The 22713-nt window shown below is 43.8% G+C and overlaps 1 protein-coding gene across 5 annotated transcripts in view; it reads left to right on the forward strand.

Annotated features, from left to right (window-relative positions):
• Positions 1 to 2395: 2395 nt before the first annotated feature.
• GRIA1 (glutamate ionotropic receptor AMPA type subunit 1) overlaps positions 2396 to 22713 on the forward strand; it is a 114316-nt gene continuing 93998 nt past the window's right edge. For 4 of the 5 annotated variants that reach the window (XM_008501629.2, XM_008501621.2, XM_030458963.1 and 1 more), the window contains exons 1-2: positions 2396 to 2641; positions 4767 to 4904. In XM_008501629.2, the coding sequence (XP_008499851.2) occupies positions 2560 to 2641; positions 4767 to 4904 (220 nt within the window). In that variant the 5' untranslated portion in view covers positions 2396 to 2559. The remainder of the gene's footprint in view (positions 2642 to 4766; positions 4905 to 22713) is intronic. The other variant, XM_008501637.2, reaches the window with a different exon arrangement.

Consider the following 22713-nt stretch of genomic DNA (forward strand, 5'->3'; position numbering starts at 1 on the left):
CCTGGTATAGCAGGGTCAGCTCCAGACAGAATTTAATGGGAACAGTAGCTCTGATGTATTCATTTTCTTAGTTGTGTGTCTGGCAAGGATCTTAAGTGAACAAACTACCCTCTTAAAATTTCTATATAGTATTTCCTACCTTAAATTGGCAAGCCTTTTGTTAAATTATGTATTTACCTAATTAATTACACTCACAGGAATTAATGCTACAAGACCTTGTTAGATGCTCTGTTATCCACCTGCCTGTCCCACTGTGCCTTCTGAACCCTTTGAGACAAAATATGGGTCTTCAAAACGCACTCCTTGATGTTTTAGTTACCCCTGACTAAGATGTCATGGCATTAAATACACATATGCTGGTTTGAAATATTTTGTTTTAAAAATCTGAATAAACTAATTCAAATTTTTTAAGGAATCTAGATCATTCTGTTGAACTCTTTGGTAAGGTCTGTATCTGATACATGGTGCTAACAGGAGGGTTGATCTGTCTTTCTGTTGTGACCACTTTTATGACATTGAAGAGTTTCATCAGTTTCCCAAGACTTAGTCTGGTGTGCAGCCAACCTTCAGAGCAGTTAAGAGTTAATTCCTAACATCCTTGTGCTTACAAACTGAATAAAATTCTGCTATCTAATTAATACCTTCTTTTAAAAAAGATCTTATTACTACTTATCTCTATACATTGTGGTGAGGCTCTCCTTGTTCAGCCACCTGCACTTTGAGACATTTATATATAAAAGCAACATTATTAATTAATGTGACTCTGCAAGCTTTCTGTGAGCTATTACAATATTTTATTGTTAGGGCTACTATTCATATTAACAGACTGTTTGGGAGTTTTGAGAACTTGCTAGCATCTTTCTCTTGCACTGGTTACCCTTCAGTGCCTTTCTTCAGCTATAAATGAAGTGTTTCTATTACATTCAGGATGGAATACAAAAAAGATGGAAAGAGCCCATAAAACGTATCAGTATGTTATTTGAGCTTCATATTGTATTGCTTAAATTATAAAAGGGGCAAAATAGAAGCCAAATGAAGGTGCTACCTATCAACAGCAGATGTATATTTGTTTTTCTTGATTCTGACTCTGTTATGCTGGTCACTCAGGCAGTGAGACAGAGTAGCAGCATCCTTTTGGCCACTTGTAACCAACTCCTGAGGGGCAGAACAATTGCTCCCTAATGAACCTTCAGCCTCTGGCACCAAGAGTCATTGCCCTGGTCAAGGGTGGCTTTTGGGGAGGAAAAGAATCCATCCTAGAAGGATATTTTGTTGATTGACATAAGGAAGATGCATGTCTTCTGGGCTCTGTTTTTGCAGCATAACTTTTCATACTGTCCTTGCAAGAGGCCACAAAGCTGCAAGTATCAGTGCAACTTCTCCCAAATGCAAGGTGTTAGAGTACAGTGCCAAGACCCTTTACCTACTCTGGCATTAATGTGAGTGTTTAATCATTTTGTCATTCCAATAGTCACAGTGAAACCCATAAAACTACCTAGGAAAAAGTTAAAAATCCCAAACTCTTATATGGCAGAGATGAAATAAAACCTTTCACAAGGGTCATGGTCTGCTCTCATTACCCAGAGCCTGTGCCCATAGTCATATGAGATTATTTTCCAGTTATTGTCACATTTGGTCATGGAGACAGGGCATGAGTGTGTATGATGCTGATCCAAACTCACTAAAACTGCCACAAATTGAGCTCCTGTAATGATCCAGTTTAAAATAACAGCCTAATTTCAGAAACCTGTCCTATGTGATGGTGCTGGTGAGCACAAATTCCTCCACATCAAGGTTAGGGTTTAAATCCCTCTAGTCTGACAGTATGTGGGGGGAAATCAATGAGAAATGTGGTGGTGAAGGGTTCCTCTTTTTCATCCTTTGGGATCTCTCGTGTGTTGTCCTGGAAGTCTTTCTTCCAAGGTATGTTTTCAGTATAGGACTTCCTCCCCCCCACACACTTTTTTTTTTTTTCTTTAATCATAATGAACCAGGCTGTAGAGAGTCATATGTTTTAACTCCTGGGCTCAGAGGTAGAAAACCCAGGTTGGGAAGTGATGGCTCAGAGTTCAAGCACTTTCTTTAGAGGAGTTTGCCACCTACTGATTTGCGAGTTCCTTCTGGCTTCTGTCAAGAGAAGTTGAGGAGGAATGCCGTGGGTAGGTGGGAATCGCCCTTAGAGACCCCAGGCGGGACCCCCGAGGGGGGATAAGCGGGGCGAAGGGAGGATGCGGTACCAGCTGTTGAGCTCCAAGAGGGAGCAGAAGAATGAGCTGGGGGGAAGCGCTTGGTGTGTGCGTGTGCGTGTTCGCGTTGTGTGTGGCGGGGGAGGGATGTGGATGAGAAGCGGGCTCTCTTTCTTCTCCCGAGGCTCAGTTAATCCTGCTGCCAGGCTCTGTTCAGCAGCAGTCTCAGCGCTGGATTCCGACCGAGGGAGACGCACAGCCGCGAAGGCTCAGCGGAGGGGAGGCGAGAGAGGCAGCTAAAGAGAGCAGAGCGGGGGAAAAATCAAATCTATGCTTGGAACTGGGCTTCTTTTTCGCCAATGCAAAAGGGAATATGCAGCACATTTTTGCCTTCTTCTGCACCAGTTTCCTAGGGGCGGTGTTAGGGGCCAATTTTCCCAACAACATCCAGATAGGTGAGTGCGAAGCTCGGGGCCGTTTAGGATTGACATTCCTGGCAAGTGGGGGCGGGGGGAATGGTGGGGGCAAACTGACCCATTCCTTTGCTTGCAAAGGCAAAATGTTTGTGTTTGTGTGTATGAGACCGAGGGGGTGAACCGCGAAGGCTGGATTTATGTGCTGGTACCGGCTTTCTAAGAGCGAGATGGATCAATTCGGTTTGGGGGGAGGGGAGGATTTGGAATAAATGCCTGCACACACACCAAGACAGAAGGAGAAAAGTGCCTCTGAAATGGAGGAAGCACAAAAAAAAAAAAAAAAAAAAAAAAAAAAAAAAAATCAGTTTTTTGCTCTGAGAAATGAATGGACTGCCATTGTGCTTTGCTGCATTTGCAAAATCAGGGGTTGCATGATACATTTTTGTGAGGATGCTCTCATCTGTAGGTAACTGGGACGAGAGGTAACAAACAGGAGCGCTCTGTTGTTGTTGCTAAAGAATAAGGGCAGAGCGATTGGAGGAAGATTTTGCATTGAAGTCTCTTTTCATTTCATGCTACTTGCTCCCCCTGCACACCAACAATGCCTGTTTGATTCCTGTCTCCCCTCCTGTAACTTCTCAGTGTTCCTCTCTACCTCCCTTTCTCCCCGGGTTTATTATTAGTCCCAGTGATTTTTACTGATGATGATTAGTAACTAGGTCCCAAATTCTCTTCTCTTGCATGCCTGCTTTTTTTTTTTCCTACTTCCTTTCTCTTTACAATGCCAATCAATTGCTAATCTACCAAGTTCAAGGAACTCCTGCCTGAGTCCAGCTACACAATCTGTGCTTTTATTGCTGTTGATGCTGCATCCAAATGTCCCTCCCTTCCTTCCTCCCCTTTACCCCAAATTTGTGCAACATCCCAGATTTTTTTTGCCTTTCAACAACCGCATTTAATAGCTTAGCTCGGCTACTAGCATCTTATTCCCCTGACACCCATGAGTAAGCTGGAGGAGGTGATATGGGGGTGGATGGGGGGAATGCACAAATATCCCTTCCCACAGAAGAAGGAGATGCCCTCTATGCTAAAGATGTGCAAAGTGCCGTTGATAGCAGGTCCTTGCGCATTTGTTTCTTTCCCAAGACATCTGCCCTGGAGGGGTGGGTATTGATACTTCTGCTGCTTCATTTTAATTCGTTGTTCAGTGCTTGCTTTCCCTACTCCTAAAATACCAGTAACAGTGATCCTTTGAAATGGACGTAGATTAAAAGACAGTCTGAATTTAATAGCATCTTTCTGGTGGCTGTGAAGGGATCTGCCACAAGCCAAGTTTCCCACTGCAAAGCAGCTGGAAACTTTTCCTAGGGCACTTTGTTCCAGGTCCATGACAGGGGGAAATGCTCTGAACCTGGATAAAGTCTGGTCCCAGTTCCTATCATATTTATATCATCCTTTATTTCAGCTCAAATCGATCTCTTTGAGGGCTGAGCTTTTGATTTCCATCCCTCTTTGAGTTAGACAACTATAACCTGTTAATTTTAGAGTTTTTTTCCATGCAGCAAACTTTCAGCAGCAGCAAGTGTCTGGCCATGGGCCCCATGTTACTTGGGCTCTTGTAGCATCCATCCAGTGTTTTGCCTGTCGACCCAGGCTCACCCACTCTGACCCATACCCTGGAGTCCCATAGTGTTGGGAAGCTCCTGAGCCCCTTGTGGAGAAAACCCCTCCTCTTAGAAGGGTTTAAATTGAACCTAATTGTGAGAGGAGGAGAAAGGATGAATCTCATTACTCCTTTATTTATAAAATTAACATTAGCAATGCTTCCATTTCTCTTCCTTAAAGTTATGGGAAGACGAAGAGGTTGAATCAAACCCTGTGGTTCATCCCAACCCTGCAGAATGCTAGGCCCAGGAATGCATCAAGACTCCTAAATGTGATCCAGGCATTGCATAATGAACAGACTGGAAAGGTTTGATGTTCCCAGTCTGCAGCAGGCACAAAACTCCACGGCTCTTGTGTGCTGGAGGGTTTTGGAGGACTGGGGAGCTCCCTGGACTGGGGAGCTGTAGCCTCTGCTTTGAGGAACATTTTGGAATTAAGAAGTTGCTAAAATGGGTTTGCTTAAGAACCTTTCTTCTTCTTGTTTTGTTTTTCTCCCCAGGGGGGTTATTTCCTAATCAGCAGTCCCAGGAACATGCGGCTTTTAGGTTTGCCTTGTCTCAGCTCACAGAACCCCCTAAGATGCTTCCCCAGATTGACATTGTGAACATCAGTGACAGCTTTGAAATGACTTACACGTGTAAGTAGTGGCATTTGCCATATTCTCTCCTACTTTGGTGTCTTTATTCTTGACTGGTGTTTCTTTGTCTGAAATATGAGATGTTTTGCTCCAAATGTGCGGCTCCTTTACAATCTCTGCAAGACGACCCCAAACACACGGGCAAAGGATTTCTGAATCATTTTTTGGTTTTGCTAAAACACAGGGGCAAAGTAGTGCTGCATTCATGTCTTGCATTTTCTCTTTCATTATTCCAAAGTGCAACAGAACCCCCGGAAATTCTTTTCCTCTTGTTTCTTTAACCTCTGCTCTAATTACAATGTTGAGGCTTCATTCCTCTATTTCCTATAACCTTGATGTACACAAAGACACCCCTTTCCACCTGTGGGGTGCACAGAAGTTTCTTCAGTGTGAGCAACTTCTTTCCAGCCTCAGTTTAGCCATCTGTCCTTGTAATTTAAAAAAGACCTTGCACAAAAGAGCAGTGTGGTGCAAGTGGAGTCCAGATCCACAGTAAGGGGCATGACTAATAGTGACAGAGAGGTAAAAGAGTTCTGGTGTCAAGAACCTGTGAAAGTATTGTCTCTAAAAGCAATTATTAAAGACTGAATTCACACCAGAGGGTCAGTCTTAGGGGGTATCTGTACCCTGCTAAAGCACAGTGCATTAGCTGTATTGTTCCTGTTGTATTGTATAGTTAGGAAAAGAAAAAAAGGCTTGCCCGGTAAGGTCAAGATAAGCAGCAACAAATAAGACCAGCAGGGAACCAAAGGAATAAAAAAAAACAACCAACCAAGCTATAACACAAACTGAGGTTGCACTAGGAGCTGTTGCAGTATGGAACAAGTGGTGCAGTGTTGTGTATGAGGGGCTTGTGTTGCTGCTATGTAGTGCACAAAGAATTTTTCAGTTCTACCTGGTGTTAGACACTGCTTTCAGTCTCTGAGCCTGTTTGTGTATAAGGACTCTCAGGAGTGACTGGAGGAACCCTTCCCTTTGTAGAGCCTGTTGGGTTGTTGTTGCTGGATGTCCATAGTATCCTTTAGATTCAACAAAACATCCTCTCTGCAGTTTAGTCATGTGGAGAGTGGGGTAGAGATGAACACAAACTGTTCTCTCTGCTAATACAGAGAAGCTAAAAATGCTTTCCTGCAAAAAGAATGAGGAATGTGCAGGAGGGGAATTAATAAGGCTCTTAAAAAAAATAATAAATCTGTGTCTGTTTGTTTGGTTTGTTTTTTTCCTGTTGGAGGGTTTACAAATGTAAGATTGCAGGAATTTCCTTGGATATGTGTGATATAAGATAGAGAAGTAATAATTTAGCCATACTTCCACTGGATTGCCAAATGACACATCTAAAGATTTTTATTGTCGTTAATACTCCTCTATTTGCCAGCTACAAGGTTTCCATCAAGAAAGAGCAACTATTTCAGCTCAGTCCAGTGGCACTTCTTTGGCAAGAAAAGTAGATAAATAGAAGGAAAAAAAGGGACCTTGTATCTATCAAGGGAAAGTGTCACCTCCCTGGGTAGAGTTACTGGCTGGGGATGAGCTATTTCAGAGCAAGAAGAAAGCAGAAACTGCAAGAATATCACTAGAATAAATTCTCTCTCTGTGTATCATTTCCCCTCTCTCTCTACGCCTGCCACTAATGGTTTTGTTTACAGTATGAACATTGATAGCAAGACCACGATACAGGTTATGCCTCAGAAATCCATCATTAGTACCAGAGGGGCGGGGGTGGTCTCACAAAAGCTGAATGGAAGCAAGGCAGCCTCCCAAAGGATGTTATATTTGAGCTCTATGTAGGGCACATTGTCCTAGATCAGACCAGCAGAGCACTCCACACAGTCCAACTTCACCTGTCCTCATTTTTCTTCTCTTATAATTAAAAACTTCCCAAGTTCTTCCAGATTATGGAAGGCAGCATTTGTTTTGTACGTGCAAAAGAAGGAATTGTTCCATGTACCCTATGGGGGCAAGGGGAGGGGAATAAAGTTAACCCAAAAAAACCCAGACCATTAGATCATCTCGTTTTAGTACTCTACTGCTGGAGTGAAACTTACACCAGGGATTCTCTCCTTCCTCATCTTCCAGCAAATTCCCTCCCTGGTTGTCAGGACTATGTATCAGCAGAAAGATCTGTTTATTTGCAGAGAATGGAAACCATGCCCACGCAGTGGTCCTTATCCTCTGAGAAAAGACTGGCCATGTTACCAGTTAAAAGTACCAATTTTTGTTCCCATGGAAATGGGAAGCACTGTTTTCTTTCTCACTGTCATTACCTGTTTCTCTGATGCTTAGTTCAAGGGTGTTTGGACCCTGTAAACATTCTGCTGCCCTTATCAGGGTCTCAGCACATTTGAAGAAGACTAGAAAGTCCCAGCCCCTTGGCAAGTCCTGCCCCATGCTAGAATCTGGCTTCATGTGCTAAATGTAGTCCTTATGGCAAGTGCTTGAAGCAGCATCATTCAAAACAATATATATATATTAAGAATCAGTGATGACAGCAGAAGCAAAAAGCCTTGTTGGGCAGCTTGCAGAGTGATGCTGAAGTGGTGGGATGAACTGCAGCAAAATGACAGCACCTTGTCTAGGGAGATTACATGCAAAATATATCTCTGCATCAACTGTGACACTGTCTACCTCTGCCTGACATATATCTGCTTACCAGTTAGGGTGAGCAAGCTTTGGTGTGACTGTGGCTGAATTTGCAGTACCAGGTACATGCATTCATGTGCAGATGACAGTGATAGGAAGCTGCTAATGATGTGCTAGTGGTGATCTTAAATTGGTAACAATAATATCCATGAAAGTGATAAATGTGTAAAGTATCTGGAGGCTGCTGTTGTCACTGAGCTGTCTAAAGCAATAACTTCTGTATTTCTGATGCTTCCAGTTGGGGACTTTTTATCATTAAGCATTAACTGTTCATACCTCTGTCTGGGGCCATGTCCATGTATGGGTCCTGTGGTGCCTGTGAATAATGCATCATTTATGACTCTTAGCAAACCACAGTCATTAAGAAAGCAAAACCAGATTGTAAATAAAACATGTGGTAACCTCAAATTTTATGTCTGTGGTTGATGCTAATGTTGTTACATCACTGAAACATGGGCACCTTTCAATAACTGAAATACCTTCCTGAATTCATTCCACCCCTCAGAACAAACAGTAATGAGCTGGCTCTGGGTTTGCAGCTGGGTGCATGCAGTGGCTAAACAGTATGAAAACACACACCTGCCACTTCACTGATTCTTAACTAAAAGTTAGGAGACACAATTTTTGTGCTATTTCTTTGAAGGCCAAAGCAATCCATTAGAGGGAAGGTGAATTTGGAGACATTCAGCAGAAGCATACAGCAGTGCCAGGTAACTGTGAAGAGTAAAATGGTATGGCATACCTGAAAGGCTTCCTAGTGATGAAGCAGAGTGAAACCATCCTGATCAGCTTTAAAGATGTGCACAGATTCTGTCCTTAGCCACATTTGCTGCCTCAACAGAGTTGCTAGCAAATTCTGGGTTTTGCTGCAAGTGTCTGCACTCAGTCACACCAAACATGGCAGAGCTGATGCTGCTGGTGGGTGAGAGGTGCAGGAAGATGGGAACTCTGAGCCAGATATGAGAAAAAGAAAGTCTGAAGCTTAGGACGAAGCTGCAAATTCCTATCTCTGAGAGGTTGACATGAGCACTATGTCCTTTTGGCAGCAAAAGGTTGAGGGGTTGCTTACTCGAGACAACGAGCATTGGGAGCATAAGCTTTGTCTTATTTTTCATCCCTCCACTCATGCTCATGGAGCACACACTGCCATCCTGTGCATAGCCCAGCTCCTTAGGGAATGCCTGTGGTTTCAGCCACAGTTTCAGAGCTTTACTGAATTTCTGGTGCAGAAACTCCTGCTTACTTCTGGAGTCCCTGGGTGAGCCTTGGCAAGCATTAGGCCAGTGGTGGTGGTTACTTTTGCTTCTCAGGGAACATGATGGCTCAGGGACAGATTTCCCTGGTAGTGACCTGGGTGACATTCCCTGCTAAGTGGTACTTACAGAAGGTGAGCCATCAGCTTGGTAAATCTGTCCACATAAAACTCAATCTACTTTGCAGGGATTAGCAGCAACTAAAAAAACCATTCTGTTCAGGACTGAGCCCTGGAGCTTTACTGAAGCATCCATCAGGTTTTGTGGGCATAGTTGTTGAGCTACTGAGAAGAGTCCTTATGGAGCTGCACACCTGAAACACAGAGGTCTGCACAGGACTGCAGCAGGTTTCTGCAGCTGCAAGAAAACTTGTAGAGAGGCTGAAAACCAATGAATTATTTATTCCTATCCCATGTGTGCACAACTACAGCTACTGTGGGCTCCTCATACCAAGTACAGGCCATGTGTGCTGCTAGAATACCAACAGATGAATCTGTTCTACATATTAGAAAATGAACATGTAGTTGGGAGTCTGTTCATATTTAATGAAGGCCTCCCAGTACCAATTAGAGGGGGATTTGTAGCAATCACTCACTCTGTGCTTATGTTCTTATCAATAGCAGCAAGCTTAGATCTAAATCAGCTATGAAATGAAGTATTTCTTTTTCTTCTTTTTCTTGGGCACTTACATAAATAGACAGAGTATTTCTGCAGATTGCTTTTTATCTCTTAAATTACCTCTCAGAGACAGGAAGGAATAGGCAAACATTTGAACGTTCTCAAGCGAGGATAAAAATTTGGCTTAATTAAACAATTACTGCATGTTGAATTTAAAGGAAGCTTCTTTGTTGACAAACATGAATGGTCGCCATTTCTTGGAAAGGTGTTGATGTAATTTTTCCAGCAGCAATCAATTAAAATGCAATTTTTATAATTAAACTTCCACAGCCTAAATAAGCCCAGCCCTGTAATAGTATGTAATTGTCGCGGTGTTTGTAGACTTGTTTTTTTTTATTTTCCCAGCATCAGAAATCTCATGTAAATGCATTGGGATTTTTTTGTTCCCTGCAGAGCTCAGAATGATAGCTATGACTATTTAATGCGAGATAACCCAACAGAAACATGGGTTTAATTATCAGATGCAGTCTGATTAATACAACATAGCTGTTACAAGAAAATGCATCTTAGATTTTTAATGGGAAAAGATGGGATGCAGGCAGATGAACCACAGCATCACTTCTCTTTATAGCAAATTGAGGTTATGGATACTCAGCTTCTGTCAGGGCTTTCTAGTAATTGTGTGTTTGTTTAGTGAGATGCCAGCATCTTACAGAGTCAGGCCCAGCACTAAGAAGGGTGCTGATTGATGAAATCCTGTCAAACAGGAGGGAATGGGTCTTGGGAGTCACACCATCCATCTGTGTCAAGGGCCTGTGCAGGGGCTCTGGGATGGGTGCTGGTGGCTGCAGCCAGTGCTTGAGAAGGTAAGAGCTCATCCCAGGTGTTTTCCCCAAGTAAGAAAAGCATTTAAAGGATGAGTGCTGTATCCACAGCTAGAGCTTCCAGGACAGGGTGGGCTATCTCTCTGCCTTCATGGATCTGGGCACAGAGAGCCTTGGTTGAGCATGGGCCAATATCATCAGCAGGGGCATTGATGGCCCTCCACTGTCATTTGGCAAAGGCAACCCTGCCATGAGGCTGGCAGCACAGGTCAGATTTCAGGAATGGGTTTCCCCCAGTCTTGTGTGTCCTTTTCTCTCCAAAGGGTGTGGGGACACTTATTTTTGCATTACTATCTTTATGTATTTAATTTTTGCTCCTGGGCTGTTGGAGTGATGCCTGGGGAGAAAAGTTGATGTGACACAATTAGGAAAAATCAGAGGAGGAAGAATAAGGGGAATTTTATACCTGTAAATATGTCAGCTCATCTGGAAAAGAATCCCAAATACTCATTGACGATGAGCAAAGAGGAGAGGGAAGAGGGAAGAAATAAAATTTGGGCTCTAAAGTAGGCACAGAAGGGATTTGATAAACAGTGAGCAGTAGAGGCCAGACCTGTCCATTGTGTGACAGTCACAGTTTTTGCTCACAGCTTATCCTTCTCTAAAAATAAAATCTTTTCATGTGAATAGGTATCTTACTAAGCCAGAGACACAGAGGCATTATTTTTTGGCATATTAGCAAGGTGGGAGTGGAAATCTTCATGTGGCTGCCAGGAAGACAGCGTGGGGAACCACGCTGTTCCTTTCCAAAACTCTAGTGGGAATTTTAGATTTATACATTTACATTTCCCTTAATAGGGTTAGAGCCCCACAGGCAACAGCTCTGCCAGTGAAAATGGAAACTGTCCTGCTTAGCTTCAGTAACATGTGGAGCTCAGAGCAAACACAAAATCAACATGTTCCTTAAAGAGACAATAAGTCGGGGAGACTTTATTCTGCAGATCCAAATTCTCTGGGGTGCAATATTAACACACATCTGAAGAAAAAGACATTTATTTTCAACTGAATTCCTTTAAAGAGAGACAGGAGTTTTACTTCTCTGCCTTTCATTGCATAGAACTGAAACAGAGTTATGTTTTTCTCAGTGAAAAGTGCTGTCAGGTAGAGCATGGGATATCCTTAGGGAGGTTACGTGGACTCCTGAGGAAGTCAGGTGTGGGGCAAGATGCTGAACAGAGTCATTAGCAATCCACCACCATCTCAAAAAAAAAAAAAAATTCGAAATAATACTGAATTATTAGAATAATAGGAGCATGTTATCCAGCAGAAGCTGTTCCCAGCTCACCTGCTGAACTCATCGCTCATTAGCTTACACAGTAATGAGTCTCCAGTTGATTTTCTCAGGCTGCCCTTTAGCAGTCAGACCCACTCGTTCCCTCTAGGGCTTTCTTTTAATATAAAATCACACTCTTGTTTTAATAGAAATCACACTACAACACAGCAGAAAAAGCCCAGCACTATTTTTTATTTTTATGGATATATATCAGGTTTTTTTATATTTTCTGCAAACCACACACTCCCCCATCAACTGTTGTCCAGGATTACAGTTCAGGAAGAGATATATGAATCCAAGGACTGACTGGTCCCTTGAGGAAGTAACAGTAAGAGGCAAGTAATGGCTAAAAATTACTGTATCTTGGCTTCTCCAAGAGGGTCTTTTAATTATTTGATTTTTTTATTTTTTAACAGAATGGAGAAGCACAAAAGCAAAAATTTATGCCTAGGATTGAGATGTAATGTACAACTGATGGCAGGATTGTCATGTAGATATAACATGTGTCTTCATCTCTCTATATGCTCTAAGAGTCTTGGCTTTGATTTAATAAGAAAGGTCCTGTAATTCTAATGGGGATGAAGTGGGAGGAGATGAAAGTTTGAAGGCCAAAGGGTCAGAGGAAAGATACAGAAGCTGCTGTGGGTAATCTGGATGCAGTGTGGAAGGATCTCACATGAAATGGAAGGCTATTTCTTGTCTCCCCCCATCTCAAACGCTTTGATGTTTTCAAGCAGTAAGCTTCAGTGAGCAAAAGACATCAGTGACTACATTCATTCAATATGCTTTTTCTCCCTCTGGCCTGCCTGTATCCCTGGAGTGCCCTGAGCCTTGGTTAACCTTCCTTCCATGCAGTACCCACACCACTTTCAGTGCTGCCTGTGAGGAGGAAGATAGCATTGCTATCTTGGCAGGTGAGCATCAGTAAAAATTACCAGCAGGTGTGGGAGCTTGTGGAGAGATTACAAGTGAGCAAAGTCTAACAGAGAGCACAAAGGGAGGGAAGATGGAGAAACACTGACTCAGGAGACTCTGCGTGGGAAAGGGGATAGGCAGCAGCTCTGTCTGCTGGACATGTCACAGCAGGAGTTTTCCTTTGTCTCTCTTTTCAGCCCTTACTTAAACCAGACAAGGTTTTGCTTTTGAGGACTTCTGGTGAAATATGTGCTGGAGCCTGCTGGTTTCTCCCATCCAGACAGCTCTGTAGCTCATCTCACTCCTGGCCTCCCTCTCCCTTTCTGCAGCTGCCACAGGGCCAAACCTCAGTGCTTAGAGCAGGGAATCCTCTACATGGGATGCTTATTACAAACTGTGTGTGTTTAACACAGTCTGCAGCCCTCTTGCTGCTGCTGTGAGAATTCCAACATGGTACTGTGCTGTCCCCTTGTGCAGCACCCTTATTGCATGGTGAGGTTGTATCATTTAAATGTGGCTTATTGCCCAAAGCCATGTGGTGGTTGGCTGTGTGCTGGTCCTGAAATGGGACCATTTGGCTAGGGAAAAGGGAGACAGCAAATGCAGAGATGCATTGGGTTGGAGGTGAGTGGGAAAGGAGGCTCTTGTCTTGGCAGAAGAGACTTGGGGTTGATGACCCAATCCTTGTCTAGCAGGGACCCAGACTGGCAGAGAAATGGGGGCAGGTCTGGCCCTCCAGCACTGTCTGCAAAGGGCTGAAGCAGCCAGTGAAGTTGGAGCTGAGAAAGAGGCCTGGTCTGCAGGGACTTCAGGAGAAATGTTTTTGTACAGAAAATGATTAATGTCTTTAATGAACTACCAAAGGAAGTAATAGAAAGCCAAACCACATATGGCTGTGGTGGGGGAAGTTGCTGTTGCAGGCAAGGATGGGGAAACGAGCTGTCACCCAGCCCATGCAGCAATGCTGCTTCCAGTTCACTGTCCCAGAAAAACAGTTGGGCACAGCAGCTGTCCCTAGTCCACCCTTAGCAAAGAAAGAGATGAGTGCATTTCACAGATTTAATCAGAATTAATTCAATTTTCCAGGCTGTCCTGGTTATCTGAGGTCTTTCCTGCTCTGCCCATTATGGATGTGCTAACCCAAAACCCCACTAACTGCAGCTTTGAGGTGTGGGGATGGTGATCTGGGAGTCCCCATGCTCCTTTCTTGTGGGAAGAGAGAAGGAAGAAATTTTGGGGAGAGCAGAGTCTTACTGGAAGCTGGGACCTGGATTAGCCTAGGCTGAGAGGCAATAAGAATAATCACTTGTTTAGGAACCCAAGAGAAATACGTGGATGAACTGAGGCAGATTTCTAACATTGAGTTGTCTCTATCACAGCAAACCTCCACCTTAGCAGTCTTGTGTGTCACACTCAGCAGAGACATCAGAGGGAGAAGATATTGGGCACCTCTCTTGATCCCACAGAGCTCTGTGCAGTCCTGGGGCAGAAGGCCACCCATTTGCAGTCACCTACAGACTAGAAAACCAGCCCTTCACGTCCCCAGACATACTGATGCTTATGTGCCAATAATTAGGGAACAGTTTGTTCACTGTGCAGCCCCTGGGCAGGAGGTGAGGTAGTTCCTGCATTTACTCTCCTTCTCCCAGAGCAAACACACACCTTGAAAGGTGAGCCCTTCCCCAGCAAGCCCACATCACCCCTTGTTCTGGAGTTACTGGCACTAGTTTGGGGTACAGGCTTGATCTGTCAAAGAGGAAACTTATTCAATCATTGTCACAGCTTTAGTGAGGCTTAACAGGGATGCTGGAGTGGGAAAAGCATCTCAGTATCTCAGGTAGTGACTCTGAGTTAAGATACCACTCCCAAAATTCTCTGATTTTTTCAGGGAGTTTAGATAATCAAAAGTTGCTCTTAAGTGGAGTCCATACATGTGCCTTATCACACATATGTGCCTTATCATCATACTGTGCCTTATCAACTTTTCTTTCCACTGCAAAATATCAGGGGAAGCAACAGAACTGTGTATTAGGGGAGTTTTCCTTTGTCAGATGTCTGAGGAGGGACAGAGGAAGAGAGGGGAGAGGAAGAGCCAAGCCCAAGCCTGACCCTGGCTGATGGTCACTACTTACAGGCATTAACATGTCCTAAGTCCTTAAAGCATAAAGAAGGGATTTTTTCCTTTCTGACTTCTCTGACTAAAGATTAGTTGCTCTCTCCTAAGCTACTCATCAGTGGCTACCTTTGTGATCAGCAGAGAGCTCTCCAGTTCCTTTTGAACTGCTTTAGACCACCATCTTAGGATGGAATTGCCCTCCAGAGGTGCTTGCTTATTTGTCTTGTCATATGGGAAGCCCAGGTGACAAACTTGGCTTAGAGAGCTTACTGTGAGATCTTCAGGGGTAGGTGACATGAATCTCAACCCAAAGTCTCTGTAGCTGTATTATGTTCTTCTGCTAATTCCTAAATACTCTGCTGAAGGTGATACCTCTGGTACCAAAAATTTCCCTGTTTTCCCTGGGAAGAGCTTGTAAAGGCCTTGAGAAAAGCAGACACCACATTGCAAACAGACAGTTTGCAGTTGTGCTATTCTGATTTATTGCTAAAAATGAAGAAAATGTTTGTTAATGGCATAGAAATGGCTGTTTTCAGGTTCACCTTCTCTATTTCAGTACATTACTGCAGTGGCCCTTCAAGAGCCAGGGACTTGCTGTTGTCTTGAGGTGTGCTCTCATCCTCTTGACTTCTTCTGTTTCTCACTTCTCACGAGCTCACTGTTCACAGGAGTGTTTGCAGTGCTCTGACAGTGTTCCCTAGCTTTAGTTTTGCTGTCTTTAAGTAGATCTCTTTCTCCCTCTTTCTGTTGATGTGCTCCTGGCTGGTACTGCCTTTCCCTAGGAGTAGGCTCCAGGGTATCAGAGAGTCAGTACCATCAGGGGAGGAACGGCTTCAGATGCAAACTGTAGCATTTTCAAAATAGCACCCAGGGATTTGACTGATCAATTGCCACAAGCTCTAATGGGGAAGAGCATAGCTGAGCCCTGCATGCCTCTGAAATAAACAATATTGTAAGGTGGTTTGTTTTTTTTTTAAAAAAAAGGTTCTTTGCCTCCCACACCCCAAAAAAAAAAATCTAAACTAGAATTCTTTAAAGGCCAAATCACACCCAAAATACTGCTGAAAATCTCAGGGACACTGAATCATACTCTGCTCTAGTCTTGGTTTGATTGCCATTTGACAGCAATTTCAGAGGAGTGTGGTAGTGATGTGCATTCAGGCTTCCTGTTTCAAACTTATATCTGGGAGGAAAGTAAAAGTATGAATCTAACTAGCAGCTTGAGCAGGACAACTTTGAAAACAAAATCTAAAAAAATAATAATAATAAAAAATCATACCCCTTGGCTCCAAGGGCTGTGCAGTGACATCTGGAGCAGTGTCAGAGAGGCTGGAGGTGGAGGAAATTGGGGTCAAGATGACGGAGCTGGGACTGCAGGAGCCTTTGTTAAAGGTGTTTGTCTCAACCTTAATCAAGATGTGCAGGGGCTGCAGCCAGAGAAATGAGTGTGTTGCTGTGGGCTGGTTTGTGTCCATAGATGCAAGAGGTGTTGCAAATGTTTGGTGTGCAGAGATGAGATTCATTATCCTTGTCTGCAGCCAATGCAGCAAATTACTCACTTCAACAACAGCAAATTTACATTAAAAAAAAAGCAAAAAAAAAAAAGCCCCCATCAAAAGAAAATTGCACTTGACAGTCTCAGGTTAGCCAAGGAAGAGCAGCAAGCAGACAGGCACAGGAGACTGCCTTCCTTTCCCTTTGCTGTCTGCATGTTCTGTGGTTTTGGCATTATGAAAATTGGAAGCAGCTGTAAGCCCCTTGGATCACAAACAGATCTAGGAGTTACCTCTGCTAACAACTCATTATCAGGGAGCAGATAGTTTGCTCTGTGCCAGTGCAATCTATCATTTCTTAAAGATACTGTGTGAGAATGAAAATTTTCTTCAAGAGTTGGCACCTGGAAGCCAGCAATGGGTCTATCTTTGGGAAGAAATCTCCTTCCTCACTTGGATTTCTTTTTAACCAGCTTCACCTGGAGCAGTCCAGGGGTACCACTTTCCAGGGTAGGCTGGGAGATGCCCAAGAACATCCCTGCTCTGCAAAAATTCAAGAGAGATGAGGACCTTTTGCTTCTCTTTCTGTGCACAAGGTACTGAAGAAGAGATTTTTAAGACACTCTTCAGGACCTCTTGCATGAAACCTCTATATGCAACTCCAGGCAGGTTTCAGTCTGGCACACACAATATCCCACCCACAATCAGCACCTGCTGCTGCCTGCCCTGGATTTTATGCTGGTTTAGTACAGCAAAGTATCCTCTGCCACATCAGCCTGATTTGTCTCCCAAAGTGTGGGGTTCCACAGTGGGAAAGGGGCTGTGGGGCCACAGTGCAGCCTCAAACAAGTCCCAAACCCAGATTCCTGCAGTGAAAACAGCTCTGCCAAAAGGCGCTTCCCCATCATTTTGCCCAGTGGGTGAGGGTCCAGGCAAGGCTCACATGGCAACTCCTGTGCAGAGCTTGTGGGATCTCATCTGGGTTCTCCAAATCCACCCCTCCTTTGCTATAGAGCAGCGAGGCAATGAAAACCCAGGTTAGTTATGCTCCTTGCAGCAGCTATGAGCTCACACCAGTGATTTTGGCTGCTGCTATCTCCTGTCTCCTTAAAATCCCAAGCTCCCAATGTACTTCAAGGGAATTTGCTGTCAGTCAGCAGGAGAGATGGTTGGATGTGCTGGTGCACAACAGCCTTGGACCAGAGATGGGGTGCCCCCAGGTGACAGAGCACTGTAACCCTCTGCAGCTGTTTTTCTCAGTTTTCATGTTGATGTGGGTTAACCTTTCTTCCTGTAATTTGCACTCATAAATTATTCTAAGTGAAGCCAGCATTTGTCTTAATTTTGGTTTGTTTTTTAAACATCACTTCAGTGTAAAGGGAAATCAGGGCTACACACACTTGATTCTGCACTGTCAGCTCCCTGGATTTCAGATCAAGTCCTTTCTAAAGCTTGACTCGATCTAAAGGCAACTGAGGTGATTTTGTAGGCTGTGTCTCCACTGCTTTCCTGCAGAATTTGCCCAGCAATGCTGTGCTTCACCCTGTGTTTTCTCTCCTTCTATCATTCCCTGCAGTAGGATTTTCCCTGTAGCTGTTCTGCTCCTCTCTGTGGCTGGAACTGTTACAAGCTTTGTGCTTAAGATGTCATGACAATCATATGGTTGTCATGGCTCCTGCTGTTCACCTGTTGCATCTCCCTGTTGTCATGAGTTCAGTAAGCTCTCACAACAGTGTTTCACCATTATATTTTTTTACCAAATATTGGGAGTCCTGGTTGTTAACTTAGACCTGTAATTACCAAAAATCAGATTTTTACAGGCATTTCAATGCTTACTAATTCCTCCAGGAGCATCAGTACTTATACGTGATGGTCCGTTCAAAGTGATACTAGGTGTCCCTGTGGGTCTGGTTTGAGCATAACACAAACAGGATTAATGCATTTTTTCTTTTAATCCAAATCATTATTTTTTTATGAACCAACAAGCCACAAGCAGAATTAGAGTAGGTTTTTGTTTTGTTTGGGGTTTTTTTGTGGGGTTTTTTGTTTTTTTAGGTAAGGTGTGTGTTTCTGCACTCCTGTGCTTTGATGATCAGGCTCTAATAGCAGATAGCACATGACGTGCAGCAGGACAGGTCCATTTTCCTTCTGCTTATGCATGGGTGATCTTGGGTTCTCACCCCATCTCTGGCTATTTCTGACTCTGCTACACTTGAGTGGGCAAGAGAAAAGGGCAGTGCTGGGTGGTCCCAGCCTGGCTGTGCTGTGGTGAAGGGTGCAGAGATGGCATTGCTGTACTCAGCTCCTCCTCTCTGCCTGGGTTTGGCACAGTGCTGTAGGATATCTCATGTGGGAGCTGCTCCCCTTCCCTAGGTCCTCACCTCTCTGAAATAGCTCATGCTTTGGGATCTTTCATCAGTCTCACACCTCGTTTTCCCATTTTCCATCTGATCCTTCTAAGATCAGATGAGTGAAGAGCTCTAGCAGCTTCTTTGTGGCATTGTGTTTCTCAAGAAATGAGAGGAAAAAAATGTGCAAGTGGATACACTAAAACATTAATGGTAAAATATATATAATCTTGAAAAATAGTGTCTTGGGAACAACAACAAAAAAAAGAATTTTAGGCAAGCTTGCAGTATCAGGGACAAATGATAAATGGGAGCTGAAGGCTGTGGTAAGTGCATTAGGGGCAGCCTCTAATGTGTTCTTTAAATGAACATTTGTTGCAGTTTGGCCCCATCTGCAGACAGCAGCTGAAGCATTCAGGGAAATGCCTCCTCTGAACCTGTGTCCCATTGCCCTAACAGGGGCTGTGCAGTTAGTGAAGGCAGCAGCTTAAAACCAGACTAAATTTGAGATGGATTGGTCTGTGTAGGCTTTTCTGCAAAGAATCTGATCAACCTTCTTCAAGGAATCTAATTACTTTTCAGACATGTCCTAATGTTAACTTAGACACTGAGCCTCAAGTGACCTACCTGTCCCTTTTGAAACCTTGGCTGTGTTGCCAGCTTTCCTTTCTCTCATGTGCAAAACTGCATATGAAGGATGGCTTTAGGGAGAAGTTACACCTTAGGATGTGGTGGTTTTTGTTTGGGGTTTGTTGGCTTTTTGCTGTTGTTTTTTGTTTTGTTTTTTCTTTTTGAGGATAGGATAGGGTGGGGTGAAGTTGGAAGGGCTGGAATTGATGAGAAAGCAACCAAAGCTATGCTGGAAATATTTGGAGCCCTCTCTGATTCAACAGCACTCATTTAGCTGGAAAGGGCTGCTTGCTCAGGAGGGGACATGTCCTTTCTGTGACTGCCAGAGTTGTGATAAATAAGTGCAGAGAGTACTTGTTCATGGGAGAAAAACATGACTTTGCATTTCTGGCCAGTCCCACACTGGTCTCATTTTCTTTCTTAGGCTCATGTTCACAGTTCTTGCTCTTCCTGATGAATCTGACCCCATATAGGAGGGTCCATAGATCCCTGGCAGTTGAGGATGGCTCTCTGGAGAGTGCCCAAAGCTCTCCTGTGCCTGTTGGCACATGAGCAGCAGAAGATGACGTCTGGGAAATGATGGGGTAAACTATTCCTCTTCTCCTGGAAGCACTTGGCAGCAGTATAGGAGTAGAGTCCATGTAGGTGCTTGAGTGGGTAAACGGAGACTACTTTTGCATGGAAAATCCATGGGAGCATTTTCCCTCAAGCAGACTTGGCCATGGAGCAGCTCAGCAAAGTGCCAAGGGGCACTCTGTATTATTCACCATCCATACTCCCACTGCTGTTATGACAGTAAGAAAATGTCCTTCAGATGGGCAGTGGAGGCTCATTCCTCTCTGCTCCCCAAGTGAGAGGCAGATGATTCAGCTGCTTGGCTCAGGTTTTGTCTTCCTCCCCAGATGGGGCACTGGGGTTTGGCCCATCTGCGCAGCAGCTTTGCTGCCACCTTTTGCATCACTCTGCCTTGCCTGACTTGGGACAAAGATTGTGCTGGGGTTGTACACTGATGTGAGTGAGCCACTTTGGAATCAGAGGGATTGAACCAGCTCTCATTCTCCCCTGTTACCTGCAGGGAGGTGTTTAATCTCCTTATGGGAAAAAATACATGGAGGTGCATTGAAAATACCGTTGCATGGAGAACAGCTTCTCTTGATTTCATTTTTTTTTATTTCATTTGATTTCATTACCACCAGGTCTCTGCATGGTGGTCTCTTCCATTCAGCTCAGCCAATGAGCCCTTAGTTTTCCCTTTTGGTCTTCAAATCTTGTAGAAAGATTATTGATAACTCTCAGTTGAGTGAAGCCTTTCTTCCGTAGACAAAGTTCATTAGGGAAAAAAAAAATGAAGTTAGACTGTTGATCCTCTGTATGTTTGAGTCAAGCTAACATTCCACTAGAACTTGGTGTTCGTTAGATAAAATGCTAGTGAGCAAATGTCTTGCTCCCTCTGTGTTTTGCAAGCTTCCTTTCTACTCCATGAGAGGAAGGCAGCTGTGGGGAACTTCCCTCCCCTGACTACCCAAAATGTTTAACTGGTTGTGTCACCAGCCCTTTAAGAAATCTGTCCAGTCCCTGGAAAGACCATGAACCATCCTTAACCTGTACAGAGTCAAGGACATCTCTTCATGCCCACCAAAAATCAATTCATTTGACCTTGTTTCTTCCAAGCCAGGTCCTTTCATAAACAAAAGTCTTGATGCTGTCCAACAGAGGTTTCCAAGCAGACTCAAGATGATGTGCAAGACATTTCAAATGAGGAGAAACGTATGTTCTTTTTTTGTTTTCCTTCCTGTGACCTAGTAGCAATGACCGTGGCAAAGTCTGGAGTTTTCCAATCTGAGCTCAGCAGAGACAAGGTCTAACTACAGCAAGAGTTTAATTATTGTTAGGCATTTCTATGGTGCTATCAAATTATGAAGTGAATTCTAGGAGGGCTGTAAATCAATGCTTTATCCTTGGATGTCCCTAGGTTGGACCCTGGCATGTGCAGCCACACTTCCCAGAGTGACTCCCTTCATCAGTAACAGGAATAACCCTGGGGGCAGTCAGATGCACCAAATAAAAGTCAATATGAATGATAGGATATCCTCATTGTCCCTATATGGGAAAGCAGCCACTTGCTGCTTATGAAACATTTTTTTCTGAGGATATTGGAGGTTGATGGGGGGGGAGTGGGATGGGGTTATGTATGAGGCAGTGTTAGCCTTGTTTAAACGCCAAAAATATTTATTTAGGACATGCTTCCTCTATATTCTCTTATGATATGTTGCCCCAAATCCAGTGACATTAATTAGCTACTTAAACTTTTTCTTCCCCCCCCAGCTATGGCCAAATCTCTCTGGATTTAGCAACAGAGCAAAGATTTAACAAAGTTTAAATGGGAAAAGCATAGGAGATGAGAAATCAGAGGATGAAATTCTGTGCCTGTTAACTGATGGCATTTATAAATTATAGCTGAGAGATGTCATATCAGTGGAAATGGAAAACAGCTTAGTGGATTATAAAAATACTCTCTATAAGCTATTTTATTGCCTTTTTTTTTTTATAATCTCTTATGGTAGGTGTCATTAAAATAAATTCTAGCAGAAAGTATAAAAAACTTCCCTTGGTAAACTGGCTAGCTGATGATTAAAGGCTGTTGAGGAGAACCAGCTCTTGATTAGGCTGAGATGCTGAAGTTTGGCAGCAGCCAGCAGGATGCCTTTCCTGGGGAGGTGAGGTCACCTGTGGGTGAAGCAGATCCAAACCTAGAGGGTGCATATCACTGCAGCAAAATGTCCTCCCTTCCCACTGGGGCTTCTCTCCATCAAGAGGAAAAGAAGGCTGAGAAGCAAGTGGTGGGGCAGAGGCTACATCAGGAGCTGTTTTGGAGCAAGACATGAAGGGAAATCACAGAGACAGCAGCCACATAGAGAAGGACTGGGTTTGCTGGAAACCACAGCTGATGATGTGAGATAGGACAGTGCAGAAGAATTCTTGTGGATGTCTTGGAAGAGCCACAAGGTGGTGATGGACAGAAAGACACATTCTGGTGTCTACCAGCCTGCAGTGATTCTGGTTTCACCACTTCGTTGAGCATCGTATATTTAAACTTACAAAAAGAGAGAGAGAGCTGTAGCTCTTCACTGCCCTAGGAGACTATTTTATCTAGGAGATTATTTTATCTTCTCAGTGGCCACTGTTAGCTGGTGTGTGCCATTTCAGAGGGGTTGTTATTCCAAATTTCCATGCTTGATTCTCTGTGGCCCCTGGGCTCCTTTTGTCCCCTTCTGTTTGTCGTTTTGGAAAACACAACCAACATTTGATTCTGGGATAAGATATTTAAGGATGCAATGTTTTGCAGTACATTCCCAAGCTGTTTGCATAGGAAAGGGTGAATGACCTACCTCTACCTGTCCTTTCACAATCTAGTTGCCAGGATGCATTCAAAGGCAGCCATTCTCTTACTACTTTTGAAGGCTTTGTATCAGTTCTCCCCACAGATCCTTGTATAGAGGCCTCTTTTGTGTCCTGCCCATGTTATTTTTTCCAGAAGAAGAAATCTGCGTGTGGGATAGAAATGACATTAACTTCCCCAATGTGAGCTCACAGCAGAATTACATTTGCAGTCTGTCATTAGGCCTGTGTCAGGCTATT

The sequence above is a fragment of the Calypte anna genome, chromosome 13 (assembly GCF_003957555.1).
Source record: "Calypte anna isolate BGI_N300 chromosome 13, bCalAnn1_v1.p, whole genome shotgun sequence".
NCBI lineage: Eukaryota > Metazoa > Chordata > Aves > Apodiformes > Trochilidae > Calypte > Calypte anna.